Below are 15266 nucleotides of genomic sequence, written 5' to 3' on the forward strand. Positions count from 1 at the left end.
TAGTGACGCATAAAATATTCCATAGTGAATATTTTTTTACCTTACTTATTCAGGATGTTAAAATGACATCGTGGGCGAAGGAAATGATATTATCTTTTTGTCAACAACATACAGAATTTTTTTATTTTTTTTTTCTGTAGGATAAAAAATTAAATAGAGACAAATATTTTTTTTAATAAATATAAAACTTTTGTCTGTAGCTATAGGCTTTTAAGAGTTATCATTTCGAATGAGTGCTTCCATCAAACTTTGTTTTCGAGAAATATTTTTTACCAACTGTATTTTATCGACCGTACGTAAACGTAATAAATTATCAGTTGGATGACTAATACAAAAATATTTTCGGGATTTTTATTTAATTAATCAAACAATATTAATTATTAAAATTAATCGATTTATTTTTTATTCTGTTATAAATACAATTTTTTTTTTTTTTTTGTTTTAAATATAAAAGTTATTTTGTTAGGTAGTATGAATATTCTTAGTAAAAAACTATTCTTAAATTTAATAAATTTCATACACGTATATATTTATTAAAAATGTATCAATATTCAAGCATGTTTGTAAATTTTTATGTCATGGAATGTTATTTATTAATGTTTACATGTCTAAAGATAATTATTTATTTAGATATAAATTTGTTCGAAATAATAGTGTTAGTAAATGATAACAAATAAATTAATGAATTAAAAAATAATTTTTAAGCTCGATCATTGATGTTATTAATAAATTATTGTTCTATTTTTCATTGAATAATGATCGCTCATAATATATTGCTATAATAAAATCAGTTAAAAAAATATTCGTAAAAAAAACTTAAGTTAGGTGCTTGTTATTTTTTTACAAAAATAGAACAATTTACAAAACTATTCGATCAAATAATAAAGCTATTGCATCAAGCAATAAAAAAAAGATAATGCGATTTCCAAGTAGCTAGAAATTATTTTCAATATTCCTCATACTGGGTGCTGGAGTAAGACGTGGTGTACGCGGTGTACTAGTTATCTTAGGAGTAGATAGATCTCTATTACCAGGAGTACCAGCCGGAGTGTTCGGGGAGTGTTTGCGCGATGGCTTGATCGGTGTTGCAGGTTTTCTTTTAATTTTATGAGGTTCAATTGTCTCCACCAAAAGCGTACTTCTGAGATCTTCCCTTTGCTCCAAATGTTCTTGAAATTGTTCATATTTGTCCATGCTGTTTGTTGAGTCGCCAATGTTGATGATTTTGTTTAAAGTTGTGAGATTTTTTCTTGGCGACTTCTTGGGTGATTTCGCCATACTTTTATTGCTGCTGTCTGAAGAGATAAGCTTTCTCGCCACCTGAAATAAATACAGTAAATTAAATAATCACATAGTTAATGATTTTTCAACGAGACAAAGATAAAGAAATAAATCCGAACTTTTAATTGCCCACTATGACGTATTTTAGAACCACATACTTTGACTGGTCGGACATTCTCGCTGTTCGACGTCATGCGAGGCTTTGTTACTCGAGTAAAAGGCGAGTGATCTGATAATTTACGCTTAATCGATGTGTTTGAGCGCAAGTTTTTGGCTGAAACTGGTGTACGACGGGATGTGCTGAGGACACCAGGTGTTCGGCGAGACACACTCAAACCAGTGCGAGGTGTTCTTCTGGAGGCACTCAATGGTGTCTTTTTCAAATTACTCTTCTCGTCTTTTGCTTTAGCCTGACATAAACCAAATAAAAATACAAAAATAAAAAAATAAACATAAACATAAGATATCACACTGACATAAATTTTTTCGATGGTTCCTATAAAACATTCTTAGCTAAATTAAAAGAAATACTTTCCCCTTATGTAGATTAGTCTTGTTTTTTTTTTATAATTCTATTCATATTAAATTCTCTCAAAAATAAAAATAAATTTTTTGTATTACCAATATGTACAAAACCGATTGGCGTTTAAATAAATAAATAAACAATAAACATATACTAAATAACAATCTACTAATGCATTTCCTAACAAATCAAGACCAAAATATTATTTAATTAAAATTAAATTACCGTTTCAACTTTTAGTTTTTCCAGTTCAGCTTTCTGGTTTTCGTATTCCTGTTCTATGTACTGGTCTACTGTCAATCCATAAACCCTAAAGAGTTTGCGATGTTTTTTTTCATACTCATCTGTCATTTCCTTCAATTGATTAACAAGTTTTGGTAAGTTCTAAAAAATAAATTGTATTTTTATTGGTAATATATCTTAACAGCAAAAACATTTTTTTTTGTAATAAAAAATTTACCTTATTACAGGCTTTCCGTATTTTTTCATCAGCAAGCAGCTGACCTCCGCGATTGTGAAAACGATCTGGATCTTCAGAACGTCGTTGAATTTCTTTCATCTGACCCCACGTTTCTTCCCACTTTTCTAACAAATCAAAAATTTTTTTATTCTCTTCATAGTGGTGTCGAATTCTTTCTAACTCGATTTCGTGGATCTTTAGCATGTCTTCGGTGTAAATTTGTGAGTTAAAGAATCGGAACTCATCACGTTCTTCCGTACTCAGTTTGCAGACCTCCCACCAATGCTGGAGATCTTCGCGTAATTTAATGATAAACTTTGAAATATTTTCTAGGCGCAATTCTTGCATTCGCTTTATTTCTTTTTGTAACTAAAAATTAATTTACCATTAGATACTTACAATTTCAAAAATATATTAATAAATTTTGATTACTCACGGCATTAAGAGTAGGAATATCATAGCCTGAATGGATGGCGAGAAATTCTCGGCATTTTTTTTCTGGAATATCTAAAAATTTCCAGAGTTTAACCAGTTCTTGACGTTTATTTTTAGCATCTTCTTTAGCTGCTCTAAGCTGCTCTTCGATATCACTGTGCAACTCCCGCAATTTTTTCATATTGCTTGTGGAGAAAATGAAATTTTCGTAATCATCACAAACTAAACGTTCGAATTCATGTGTTGGTACGTGAGACATCTCGTTCATCATAGCCATAATAGCGAGTCTCATTTCTTTGAAAGTCGTTTTATGTGCAATTAATTCAGCCTCTTGCTTAGCTAAATTTGACTCAAACTGCGTCAATTCCTCTTCACTTGGTACATTTTTAACCAGACTCAATGGTGGAATTCCTAACGCTTCACAAACCTTCGCCTCCTGGCAAATTAAAAATAAATTAATTCAAATTCTTACACAACTCAAGCTAGTATACTTACTCTTGCAAGCAATTTCTTTGACTGAGAGATACGCTGATCTTTTACCTTCTCCAAGGATTTTAATTTTTTCTGTAAAATTGCTGCAACTTCAATCAACCGTTCCGCAGGAGTATTATCACATGACCCATCTATATCCAGTTCCTATTAATTAGTAATTGCATGACATTGTTACTGAAATTTCAACGACAATATTTTGGATAGTATCGAAAACTTACCACTTCCATAGCTTTAATTTTTTTACTCGTCATTTTGATCTCATGAATTATTGCACACTTTCGGTTTTCGGCTTCACTTATCATGTCAACTATTAAGTCCTGTAAGATATTTTTAATAAAAATTATGACTCAGATTGTTTTTTTTTTAATTATGACATTAAATTTAGCTGTCACTTGACAATTTTTTAATTTTCTTTAATAAATAAATTATAGTAAAAAAAAAAATTATTAAAAAAATGGACTTAAAATTATTCTAAATACATTTTTTTTTAATTTTTTTTTATGCAGCAATTTATTAATTAGAAAAATTATTTAATATTGGCTACATTAATTTTCATCTTTGCTGTAGGGTTCAATGTATTGTTTAAAATAAAATATGTCAAAAAATTTTTACATTTATTAGAAAAATTCTATTTATTTTTTAACAAGATATGTAAATGTCAGTGATATCTACTGACATAAAATTAAAAAATGAAAATGAATCGCATACCTCTATATGATGATCTACAGTTTTGCTATACTCGGATATCATGCTCTCATCATAACCACACTGATGCCAGATTTCAAACAACGTAGGTATTTTGACTTGAATTTTTTCGCAAAGCTTCTCTACCAGCTCCTTCCTGTAAACAAAAAAAAAATAAAAAATAACAACCAATTAAAAGACATTTTATTTGCAATTAAAAATAATGCGCAACCGGTTAATGACAATGAACACAACCAAGCTCTGACGCTTACCTAGTTATTAAATCACTCATTTTGAAGTAACTTTGAATTTACACACAGTTTAAATACTATCAACTCTCAAAACTTTAATTCACTGATAAACTACACAATTATTTATTTAACATTCCTGGTGATGAAAATCACAAGAGGAATACCTGATATAAATTCACCTGTCTTACCACGCACATCAATAACCGTTTCTCAGCGTTCTAGTCTACAGGTACAAACGTTTTTCTTTTGAATTCAACCTCAAAGTCATTTGATTGGTCAATTATTTTTTTTGTTTTTTAACAAAACCTTGACAACTGTCACGCCAGCTTTTAGCCGCGCTGAAACTAAAAGTTGTTTCTCTCTTTTGATTGGTAAGGAAGAAATTTTTTTTGAAAAATTAAATTGCCGCCAGACAAGCGAAGAAGAAAGCAGCACAATCTAATTCCACAGTTGAGCACCAGTAAGAGAGGAGTTTTTGTCAGGTAGGTGCCCAAATCTTTGATATTTAGTTGATTACTGCCTCAGTGTTTCACTAATAACATTCACTATACCAATAAGCGTGATACGTCCTATATAGATATACCTAAATCGTATAAAAAGTGTAGCGGTGATCCCCTGTAGGCTGATACATTCTTATGATATCGTACATATAAGAGATCTTACCGAAATTAAACGCAAATGTGAGTATTTAAATTAAATTCACTGAATAATATTACACTAACCAAATAAATTTATATCAAATATACCAATATACTTATTTACATGTATATTACTCAATCAATTGTAAGTTTTATCATGTCAATCCGCGGCCCTTGTGGTTGCCAAAATGTCCAATTTCGTGATTGCAGTGAACATGCATTGTCACGGACTTTGTTATTTATTTTTTAATTACGTCAAAAATTTTATTTTTTATGACATTTTGTCATACGTCATATTTTAAGATGTGTTTTTTTTTTCTTAATTTGTTATTTTATTAGAAGAAATAATTTTACCAAGTGTACATAACCCTTGAGTACATAATTCTTCAATATATTACTTGATAGGCGGGAGGCATTAAATTTTTTTTCTATCTTTTTGTTTTAAAATGCTTAGTTAACTAAGCAAATTAATTATAACAATGAAATTAGCCGTCAGCTGTTGACTTGAAAAATTTTTTTAACAAATCAATTACAATAAAAAAATCTTCACTTGTAATTTATATTAATTTTCACATATATATATATATATATACATATTTTTTTATAATTATTAAATTGCTCTAAAATTCTAAAAAAAATTTTTAATATCTGTCAACTTAAGTGTCATAATTAATTGTAATTTATTATTTCAGATGTCGACTGGACCTCAACACAAGTATCGTTACAAAAATGTGGGCTTGGACTCGCAGGAATTACGTCGTCGTCGTGAGGAGGAAGGAGTACAGCTTCGTAAACAAAAGCGGGAACAACAGTTATCTAAAAGACGCAACGTTCCAGCAATTGTCCCCGATGAAGAAAGTATTACGGCAACTGAAGATTATCCTGTTCTAGCACCTCTACCGGTATTTTTTATTTTTTTAAGTTATGTAATTTAAAAATGACTTGTACTAATTTTTTAATAAATTAAATTAACAGCCACCACAGCCGGTGATAACTAAAGAAATGGTAGAAGCTCTGTACAGTAATAACATAGAAGATCAGGTGTCAGCAACCCAAAAATTCCGTAAATTACTGTCCCGAGAGCCAAATCCTCCAATAGATGAGGTCATACAGACGGGTATTGTTCCACGGTTTGTTGAGTTTTTGAAAAACGATTCAAACTGCACGCTGCAATTCGAGGCAGCATGGGCATTGACGAATATTGCCAGCGGTACTTCACCCCAAACACACATGGTTATCGAAGCTGGAGCAGTACCTACGTTTATTGGGTTACTCAGCTCGGCTTACGAGGACGTACAGGAGCAGGCTGTCTGGGCTCTCGGCAATATCGCTGGTGACAGTCCAGAATGTAGGGATCATATACTCAACAGTGGAATTCTGCCATCCCTACTTCAGTTACTTTCCAAGACCACTAGGCTCACTATGACACGTAACGCGGTTTGGGCATTATCTAATCTCTGTCGTGGTAAGAATCCCGCTCCAGTTTTTCAAAAAGTAGCTCCATCCCTGCCAGTATTGGCTCACCTTCTAAATCACACGGACTTTGATGTACTTGCTGACACTTGCTGGGCACTGTCATACCTCAGTGACGGCCCGAATGAAAAAATACAAGCTGTAATTGACGCTGGAGTCTGTCGTCGACTTGTAGAGCTTCTTATGCACGAACAACATAACGTCGTCAGTGCAGCACTTCGAGCCGTTGGGAACATTGTCACCGGCGATGACATTCAAACCCAAGTCGTTCTTAATTGTTCAGTGTTACCATGCTTGTTGCATCTGTTGAATTCTTCTCGCGAAGTTGTCAGGAAAGAGGCTTGCTGGACTGTGTCTAATATTACAGCAGGAAATCATCAACAAATTCAAGTAATTTTTTTCATTTATTGAACTATTAATAAGTTAAATTTAGATTTTATGAGTGCTCGTATTTATACTCAGTAATTAATTTTTAGTCATTGATTATTAATAATGAATTTTTAATACAGGCTGTGATTGATGCTAATATTTTCCCCGTATTGATTGACATACTTGGAAAAGCTGAATTTAAAACTCGCAAAGAAGTTGCTTGGGCAATAACTAATGGAACGAGTGGCGGTACACCAGAGCAAATTCGTTACTTAGTTTCACAGGGCTGTATTCCACCGCTTTGCGATTTGTTAACTGTAATGGATCCTAAGATAGTACAAGTCGCATTGAATGGGTTGGAAAATATACTCCGACTTGGTGAACAAAATTCCAGTCTTCACAATGGTGTAAATCCTTACACAGTGATAATTGAAGAGTGCTATGGTAAATTTTATTTTTTGTTTAATTAAGTTTAAAAAATTTTTTTCAAGCTTTTCTGTTGCGTCCTCGAGCTATAAATGTTTTGTTAATTATTTTCGGTACCTAATTCCGTTAAGTGAAGTCCCTACAGTAGTGGGAAGGTCAATTTGTACATTGTATTTCTCTCAATGGTATAATATGAAAATACTAATTATTTATCTCTAATTAGCTGGATGGTAGAGTAGTTTCTCATTTGCGTTATAATTATCTTTGCAAGTTTTAATTTATAAAGAATTTGTTTATAGGAATTTTTATTGCGATTAAAATGTAAATGCTCGAGTGAAGTAGACTAAAAATGCTTAAATTACTTCAATGTAATTTAATTAAAAAATAACTTTGTTATTTTTAATTTAAATTACATTAAGAATTTTATAATTATAAGATTAATTAATATATTTGATTTTATAGGCCTAGATAAAATAGAATTTTTGCAATCACATCAAAATATGGAAATTTATCAAAAGGCGTTTGATATAATTGAACGTTACTTTGGTTCTGAAGAAGAAGATTCACGATGTGCACCATCAGTCGATGCACAAGGCCAACAATTTCAATTTAATGCCGCTGATTCATCACAATTGCCAGTTCAAAACTTCCAATTTTAATTTCGCATGTGCATGATAATTTAAAAAAAAAAAAAAATCATTTTAATAACAACAATAACAAAAACACCACGTGTTTACAAGTTACAAAGTTCATCCTTTCCAATTTTATTCGAAAAGTATAATATCGTATCATTAAAACGAACGCTAACTTGGATTTGAAAACGTGATAATTATATAGTTTGCGAAGGTCATTGTTTTCGACGTTAACTCTCACAAATAAATTTGTATTTCGTCGATGAAAATCTAAAAAAAAATTCTAACAATGAAAGACAATGATGAGAGCCGTCAATAGTACCCTATACAGAATAATTTTTATTTAATTAATAATATTTTTTTGTGTTTATTTTTATTATCACTTGTTTTCTAATCTTCTTAGCCAAAATATATACAATATGGAAATAGAAATACACAATATAAAGAAAAACAAAATTTTTAGACTCTACGTCCAGTAGAAATTGCTTTCAAAAAAATTCTTTTATTATAATTTTTATTTTATCGGCAACGGAACAAAAATCGAAAATCAATACTACACAATTAGTTTAAGATTTTTAATAAAAATACATGAAAAAGATGCTAAATTACTACAAACAGATAAACAAACATAAATATTAAATAAAAGAACTAACTGCCGTAAAAAAACACTCTGGACAGAATGTAACTTGTTTGACATAGACTGATGATGCGTATTCACGAGTAATTGAGAAAATATAAAATTAAAAAGGACTTCTTCAATGACTTTTAATGCGACGTACGTATTGACATACCTATTATTATTATCAATATACATGACTAACTATAACTACTAAGTCGATACGATAAACTACGCCACGTAATAACGGATATATCTTCATTAGTTAGATACTTTAACGACCAAATTAAAGAAAATTTTTTACTGTAAATACGAAAATATCGTGATTTAAAGAAGGAATTTTTATACAGATTACCTGCGATATTAATCACGCTTTTATTTTATTATTTATTGTTGATTTCATTTTTATATAACATGACATGATTTTTTTAAACGATAATAAAGGCAATCCGAAAATAATAAAATTTATTGAGATTGAAATATTTTATGTTATAAAGTAATTAATTCCGATGAAATTTAATTGCAATAAATTGTGGATACTCTGTATAAAAAATCCAGAGACTGTATAAAATGTATTTATTATTTAGGTTTGACGTTGTATCATTACTATACTTATTATAAAGAAGAAGCCTATTATTACTATTATGTATACAATTATATTTTTTAGTTATGTGCTTTGTCGACAACAATAAGTCGATTCTCATTGCCAATTTATGTATAAAAAATAACAAATATATTTTATAAGATTAATCAATTAAAGATAGATATAATATAACGACATAAATTGCCAATTAAATAGTGATAACTATTTTTTATTTATACAATTGAATTTAATCCTGAATAATGGCGATAAAATTCTGATGGGTAATTTTTTTTTTTGTATATTTTTTTCTTTTATGTATAAATTAATTTTTGTTAATTTAAACCATTGTCGTTTGAAATTATTTTTATTTAAAATCATTTATAATTAAATTTATTGGTACCCTAAATTGGCAATGGACTAAACTGACAGAGTGATTGAAATTATAAATATTGTCGTGAAACAATACGGAGACTGTTGACTGCTACATCAAACAATTATACAAATACAAATACATAAAATAATGATAATTAAATATTGTACAGCAATGATATTATTTTTAGGATCTCTCTCCTTTAATTTTAATAAACAAACAATCAACTGAATATAAATTATACATCACTCGAGTCAATAACACGACATTTTATTTTTCATAATAAAACTAATAGGATAAAATGTATTATTGGAAGAATTTTAAAAGTATTTAAAAGAAAAAAAAATAAATAAATAAATAAATAAATAAAAAAAGAGAATAAATTAAGCAATCCTCGTAGTAAAGGTTTCGTTTGTTCCTTCAATGTATTATTTCGTATAAAGATGAAAATAAAAATTTAATAATTTCGAAAAACTTGTTAAAAAAAAAAATATTGTCACACTTCACAATTTTTATTGTAAATTTACGAGTAAGTATAATACAAAAAATATTTAATTTTCAAAAAGCTTAAAAATATATAGTAAAATACAAAAATAATGTATGAGTAGATTTTAATACTATATATATTTACATAAATTTCTTCAATAACGTAAAGGACAACTTTTAAAATCTGGTTCCGGTTGGATTGGAAAAATGATACCATCTGTCAGTCTAGTAATCAATGGATCAACTTTATCTTGATCTATTTGATTATGTAATTTGAGTTTCAGCTGATTTTCAACGAATATCAACGGATTTTCTTTTTTTCCATCAAATCCTTTCGCTACCATTGTGAGTATATAAAGAACTCTTGTAACCAGAGGCGTCTCTCTGTCACATAAATGGTGAAAATCCATCATCGCATCTGGATTTACATCCAATAAATTATCAACAATCTAAAAATACCAAAGCACATAATTATTATTATTACTCTACAGAAGCAAACAGAAAAAAATCAATACGTACCACAATTTTCTGTCTCGTTATTTCATCTTTAAATTTATCAATCACATATCCCCGATTCTTACCCAATTGCGACGGAGACAGCATCAGCTCTTCAGAAGAGCCCAATGCAGCTTTGGAAGCATTTCCTATCATTTTAGCGAGACAATTCATAAGATAATCATCTTGAGAAAATAAAAATATAATCCCCAATTTATCTGGATGTTTCACAACTTCAGAAACTCCTGAAATTATTTCATCCCAAATCTCACCGTCCTGTTGCTTAAATTTATTGCTAATACTATCGATATTATTTTCCAAGTTTCTAAGAAGAACAATTTCAGATTGCGGCGTTTCTTTGAATTTTTCTGTGCTGTTCGAAGACCATGCATATGAAGAAGCAGCAATGGCAAGTATTAAAACGACAATTGGTATGTAAAAATAATAATTTCTTTTATAATCACTTTGCTTTTGACTTGAAAAATTATTAAAGACTTGAGTTTTGACCACTTTAGGTTCTTTGGCATAATTTCTTTTGATATTTTGAGTCTCATGATCAAATTTCTTTGAAAATTTTGGCGAATTTAATTCGTGACTAAACGCTAAATCATTTGGCGCATCATCAGCTTCATCTTCACTCAAAGAATCAGAGTCTTGATAATCTTTTGAATTATTTGCTTCTAATTCTACATCACTTGGCTTCTCATCACCTACGGACGCAGTTCTTGGTTTTACTGGCTTCGCTTTCATCATACGTGGTAAAGGTGGCCGTGGGCTTGGAATTTTTCGTGTAAATCTCTCGTCAGTAACTCCAAACTGAAATTACAATCATTACTTCATTAGCAAAAACTGTGGAAAAAAAAAAAAAATATTAAATACAAAAATTTTACTTTTGTGGTGTAACTCATTATTTACAAATATACATTTATTTACAATAAATTATATTAAAAATTAATTAAAATAAATGACAGGTTATTTTGTTGAGTAATGATTCACAATCAATGATAGTGGAATTAACAGACATTTAACAATTCTTTTAATTAATTAAATTAGAACTAAAAAAATATTTTAAAAAATTGCACGCATTGTTTTTTAAATTTTCTACATGTGGAATTTTTTTTTTTACAAATTTTTCAATTAGAAAAAATTGTATAATGTCTGCTAATTTTATTTTCATTCACAATCAAAATACTATTAAACTTAAGAATAATTCCCAAGAATTTATAAGTAATTGTAACATAATTATTCGGTACAAAGTTGCCACGAATTGAGTATTGCTGGTTGTTACCAACTTTATGAAGGAAATTAAAAATATTGACACTGAGTTGAATGTTTTGATAGCATCTGGAATATATTGAATGCAACACAATACATGGAATAAAATAAAAAAATAAATATACCAACAATGTTTATAATAAACTTTTGAGTAAACGTGACAACCTGGTATCGAATGGTGCGGATATTTATTAAATTGAGGAGTTATTTTAGCTGATAAGAAATGTGTACGGGTCCATTTAGAAAAATATTCCATTGGGGACCATTTACTGCCTTGGGTAGGTCTTATTTTTTTATGTCAATATCAATTTTACTATATCGTCTTCTTTAACTTAATAAATTTAAATTAATAAAAACTAATTTTACTGCAATACTTAACATGCAAATAATTATTAAATAGTTACATTAATTATTTATAGTCACACGCAAATAAAATATAATATTATTAACCGAGAAAAATCCGGCGAAATAATCTCTAAGTTAACAAACATCTGTTCTCTGTAGTGGCAACATTGACAGCTGATTTGTTTTTATTTTTCCACAAGCGGGAATATTTGAATTGTAATAATAAAGTTAGCCGACGTTTTTAATTTTTTTATTTTCTTTTAATTATTAAATTAGAACTATAAAATATTAAAAAAAAAATTATGACATTATAGTTAGCAGTCTTGGTAAGTTTTTAAATTTTTTTTTAACAAAAATATTTGTTTTGAAAAATTACTTGTAAAAAAATTGCATTTTTAATTTTTTTAAATTTCTACATGTCATTTTTTTTTGTAATAATTTATTTGTTAAAAAAATTATTAAAATTATTAAATGTCTGCTAAATTAATTTTCATTAAAAAATTTCCTTCATTGTTTTTTAAGTTTTTTACAATTGAATTTATTTTTTTTAATTTTTTTGTAATAATTTTTTAAGTAAAAAAAAATTCTAAAAATTTTTAAGTATATTGGCTAACTTAATTTTCTTATTTTTGTTTTAGCAATCATCAAAATAATCACCACCATGACAATTTACTGCAGTAGACAATGGTGGTCCCCGAAAGAAGGTTTTTTAGCGGCCGCTAATTTTTTATTATTTTTTAGTTTAAGTGGATCTACTATTTATCATTTTATGAGTGCCATATATGAAGGTCCGGGATATTTGCCATTAGGATGGAGGCCTGTAAGTATAATGACACTGAACTTAACAGACATTAGAATTATTTTATAATTTTATAGCAATTGAATTATTAATAAAAAAATTTAATTAAAAAATTCCATTTTACTTCAAATAATGAATAACATCTCTAGCTCCAGTTTATACAGATGTAATAAAAATTTGTTTTTTTATTATTGATGCAGTTTGAAAATAATATTGGATCAAGTTTTATTGACAAGCTTGAAAAAACTAAATTCTTATTTGATCGACTTCAATTTTTTTTAATAACACACAGAGCAGATACTTGTACAGTAAATCTGTGCCAAAAATTTCATGCACTCAAGTGATTTTTATTCAATAATAGCTATTTCACAGAATTATATTTTTCGCTTGAAGAAGACACCTGAAAAAAGAAAAAAAAAAGCTGACTTTCTCAAGTATTTCTCAAGTGTTCTTTTGTAGTGATTCGTTTAGTTATTTTAAGTTGCTGAATATGACTTTATTATACCAGTAATTAGATGGAGTAAAATTAGTAAAAGCTGACTTTTTGAATATTTATTTGACTCAAAATATTTGAGTTCCACTAAAGACACTTGGGATTACTAAAAATATTTAAATCACACCGGTACCATGTCTATCTAATCGAAAATGCCAGCTCAGAGTATTTGATTTCCATAAAAAACTGAATGTTCTGCTTGAAAATTTATTTCTGTAATTAATTTTAATCACTCATAAAAACAAATCGGAAATTTTGCAAAAATATGAACTTTGCGAAATTGATGACCAGCGAAGCAAACTAGGATATTACTCTGTAAATATTGAACTCGGATAGAATTACCTATCAAACTCTGACATGTATAAAATATTGACCATTTGCATTGGAACGTTCAGTATTAGATTGTTCAGTAATCATTGAGTAAATTGGAGCTTGAATTGAGATGTGACTATTTACTGAAGTGAAAATGTTTCAAGTTTTTTACCAACATCGCTACAATATTATCAATAATAATAATCATAATAATAATATAGATTTTTTTTTTTTGCAGGAAAATATAAATGATACAAAGTATTTACAATATTGTAACGTTTGTGAAGGCTATAAAGCACCGAGGTCTCATCACTGCAGGAAATGTAATGCATTATTCAAATACAAATTTAAATAGCATTGCTGTACATATTTATGAGCTGTCGCATAATGAATTGTATCAAAAACTCACATATCCTATTGATATAACTAACTCTAATCTTTTAGGTGGCCGATGTATATTAAAAATGGATCATCATTGTCCGTGGATAAACAATTGCGTAGGTCATTACAACCACGGATACTTTACTGCTTTTTTAGCAAGCGCCGTAGGTGGTTGTTGCGTCTCAACGTTCATTTTAGTATCATGGTTGTTAACAGTAATTACCCGTAGAAATTACACTTTCCCATCGCCGTCTGTATTCACACTGATACTAGTAGTCTTCACAATTGGGCTGTCTATCGGCGTTGTCTTCGCAGTCGGTATGCTGCTTTACATACAATTGTCAGCAATATTACGCAATACAACGGGAATTGAAGATTGGATTCTTGAGAAAGCCAAGTACAGAAGATTTGGCACGGATGACGTATTTATTCATCCGTATTCTAAGGGACGGTTGTTCAACATCAAGCAGGTACTCAAGTGGCACTGTACGCCTGAAGGCGATGGCATTGTTTGGCCAATCCGCGAGGGATGTGATCAATACACTCTTACTGTAAGTATCTCTTGCTCATATAATAAACTGAAAAATAAAAAAAAAAAAAATTTAATTTTTAACTCTAATTAAATTTTAACAATAAAATTAAAAAAAAAATAATCGAGGAAAAAAAGATGCAGTACGTGTCCAATTAAAGAAGAAAGAAGTACTTGACATTTATATTTTTATTTTTATTTAAAGGTAGAACAAGGATATCAAAAACTAGAAAAGCGAAAACGAGCACGAAGATATCGTATTGTAAGTAATGTATCTGGCTCGTGGATACCTGTCACTTATGGATGGTGCGTTGTATGTCATCCACCTTGTACAGATGAACCTAGAATAAAACTTAGCGTTGGTGATACAGTTATTGTGACACGTTGGCGGAAGTACATACCTTTAGAATTTTTTAAATAACTAACTGACATTGTAATTGATTTGATAAATTTTTTATTTTATTATTTTTTATAGATACTGGCTATTTGGAGAAAAACAAGAGGCGATTGGAGATCCAAAGAAGAGAATAAGAGGATGGTTTCCACATTCGAGTGCCATTGAGGTCGTGGAGAATGGTAGAAATATACCGACAGATTTCAAGGACGACTAAAAACTATCATCGATTCACCTCGAGATTAGTTTAGAGGATCTGTGTGTTACATAAATCCAAACAACTCGCACATAAAAATACTGTACAATCCTAATTATCATTTATAAATACATTTTTAAATCGTCGCGTTAGCTTTTTTTTTTTTTTTTTTTTTTTTTTCCTTCTATTTCTTCTCACTGTAATTTTTATTTTACTGTATAATTACGAGAAGTCTATATGAGGAGCTGTAAGTGCAATTACATGAAGTTGAGTTATAATGACGCATAATTCGTGTTCTGTAAATCGGATCCTACTCAAGGATTTATGG

At 29.3% G+C, this 15266-nt stretch overlaps 4 protein-coding genes across 10 annotated transcripts; 2 read left to right on the forward strand and 2 right to left on the reverse strand.

Annotated features, from left to right (window-relative positions):
* Nucleotides 1-568: 568 nt before the first annotated feature.
* Nucleotides 569-4349, reverse strand: LOC141531498 (protein regulator of cytokinesis 1-like). 3 transcript variants are annotated; one of them, XM_074249354.1, is made up of 9 exons: nt 4148-4349; nt 3900-4032; nt 3410-3508; nt 3195-3335; nt 2701-3135; nt 2265-2633; nt 2030-2188; nt 1440-1691; nt 569-1320 (listed from the first exon to the last, which is right to left on the reverse strand). In XM_074249354.1, exons 1-9 carry the CDS (start codon nt 4165-4167, stop codon nt 934-936), a joined length of 1995 nt encoding a protein of 664 aa, XP_074105455.1. In that variant the 5' UTR covers nt 4168-4349; the 3' UTR covers nt 569-933. The 3 variants fall into 3 exon arrangements, with proteins under 3 accessions (XP_074105455.1, XP_074105454.1, XP_074105456.1); XM_074249353.1 differs by having other exon boundaries at nt 1401-1691; XM_074249355.1 differs by lacking the exon at nt 1440-1691.
* A 298-nt stretch (nt 4350-4647) lies between these two features.
* Kap-alpha1 (karyopherin alpha1) lies at nt 4648-9394 on the forward strand. The gene is made up of 5 exons (XM_074249358.1): nt 4648-4806; nt 5457-5666; nt 5740-6627; nt 6747-7050; nt 7495-9394. Exons 2-5 carry the CDS (start codon nt 5457-5459, stop codon nt 7689-7691), a joined length of 1599 nt encoding a protein of 532 aa, XP_074105459.1. The 5' UTR covers nt 4648-4806; the 3' UTR covers nt 7692-9394.
* A 330-nt stretch (nt 9395-9724) lies between these two features.
* On the reverse strand, nt 9725-11974 carry Torip (Torsin interacting protein). 5 transcript variants are annotated; one of them, XM_074249365.1, is made up of 3 exons: nt 11894-11974; nt 10239-11030; nt 9725-10168 (listed from the first exon to the last, which is right to left on the reverse strand). In XM_074249365.1, exons 2-3 carry the CDS (start codon nt 10965-10967, stop codon nt 9875-9877), a joined length of 1023 nt encoding a protein of 340 aa, XP_074105466.1. In that variant the 5' UTR covers nt 10968-11030; nt 11894-11974; the 3' UTR covers nt 9725-9874. The 5 variants fall into 5 exon arrangements, with proteins under 5 accessions (XP_074105466.1, XP_074105469.1, XP_074105467.1 ...); XM_074249368.1 differs by lacking the exon at nt 11894-11974 and adding an exon at nt 11655-11791; XM_074249366.1 differs by lacking the exon at nt 11894-11974 and adding an exon at nt 11619-11759.
* LOC141531502 (palmitoyltransferase ZDHHC6) lies at nt 11627-15084 on the forward strand. Its single transcript, XM_074249363.1, has 6 exons — nt 11627-11767; nt 12473-12654; nt 13677-13761; nt 13883-14370; nt 14554-14741; nt 14824-15084. Exons 1-6 carry the CDS (start codon nt 11713-11715, stop codon nt 14957-14959), a joined length of 1134 nt encoding a protein of 377 aa, XP_074105464.1. The 5' UTR covers nt 11627-11712; the 3' UTR covers nt 14960-15084.
* The last annotated feature ends 182 nt before the right edge of the window (nt 15085-15266 follow it).

This window comes from Cotesia typhae, unplaced genomic scaffold (genome assembly GCF_013202065.1).
Source record: "Cotesia typhae breed Kobodo isofemale line unplaced genomic scaffold, CoteBio_Ctyphae contig_5, whole genome shotgun sequence".
NCBI lineage: Eukaryota > Metazoa > Arthropoda > Insecta > Hymenoptera > Braconidae > Cotesia > Cotesia typhae.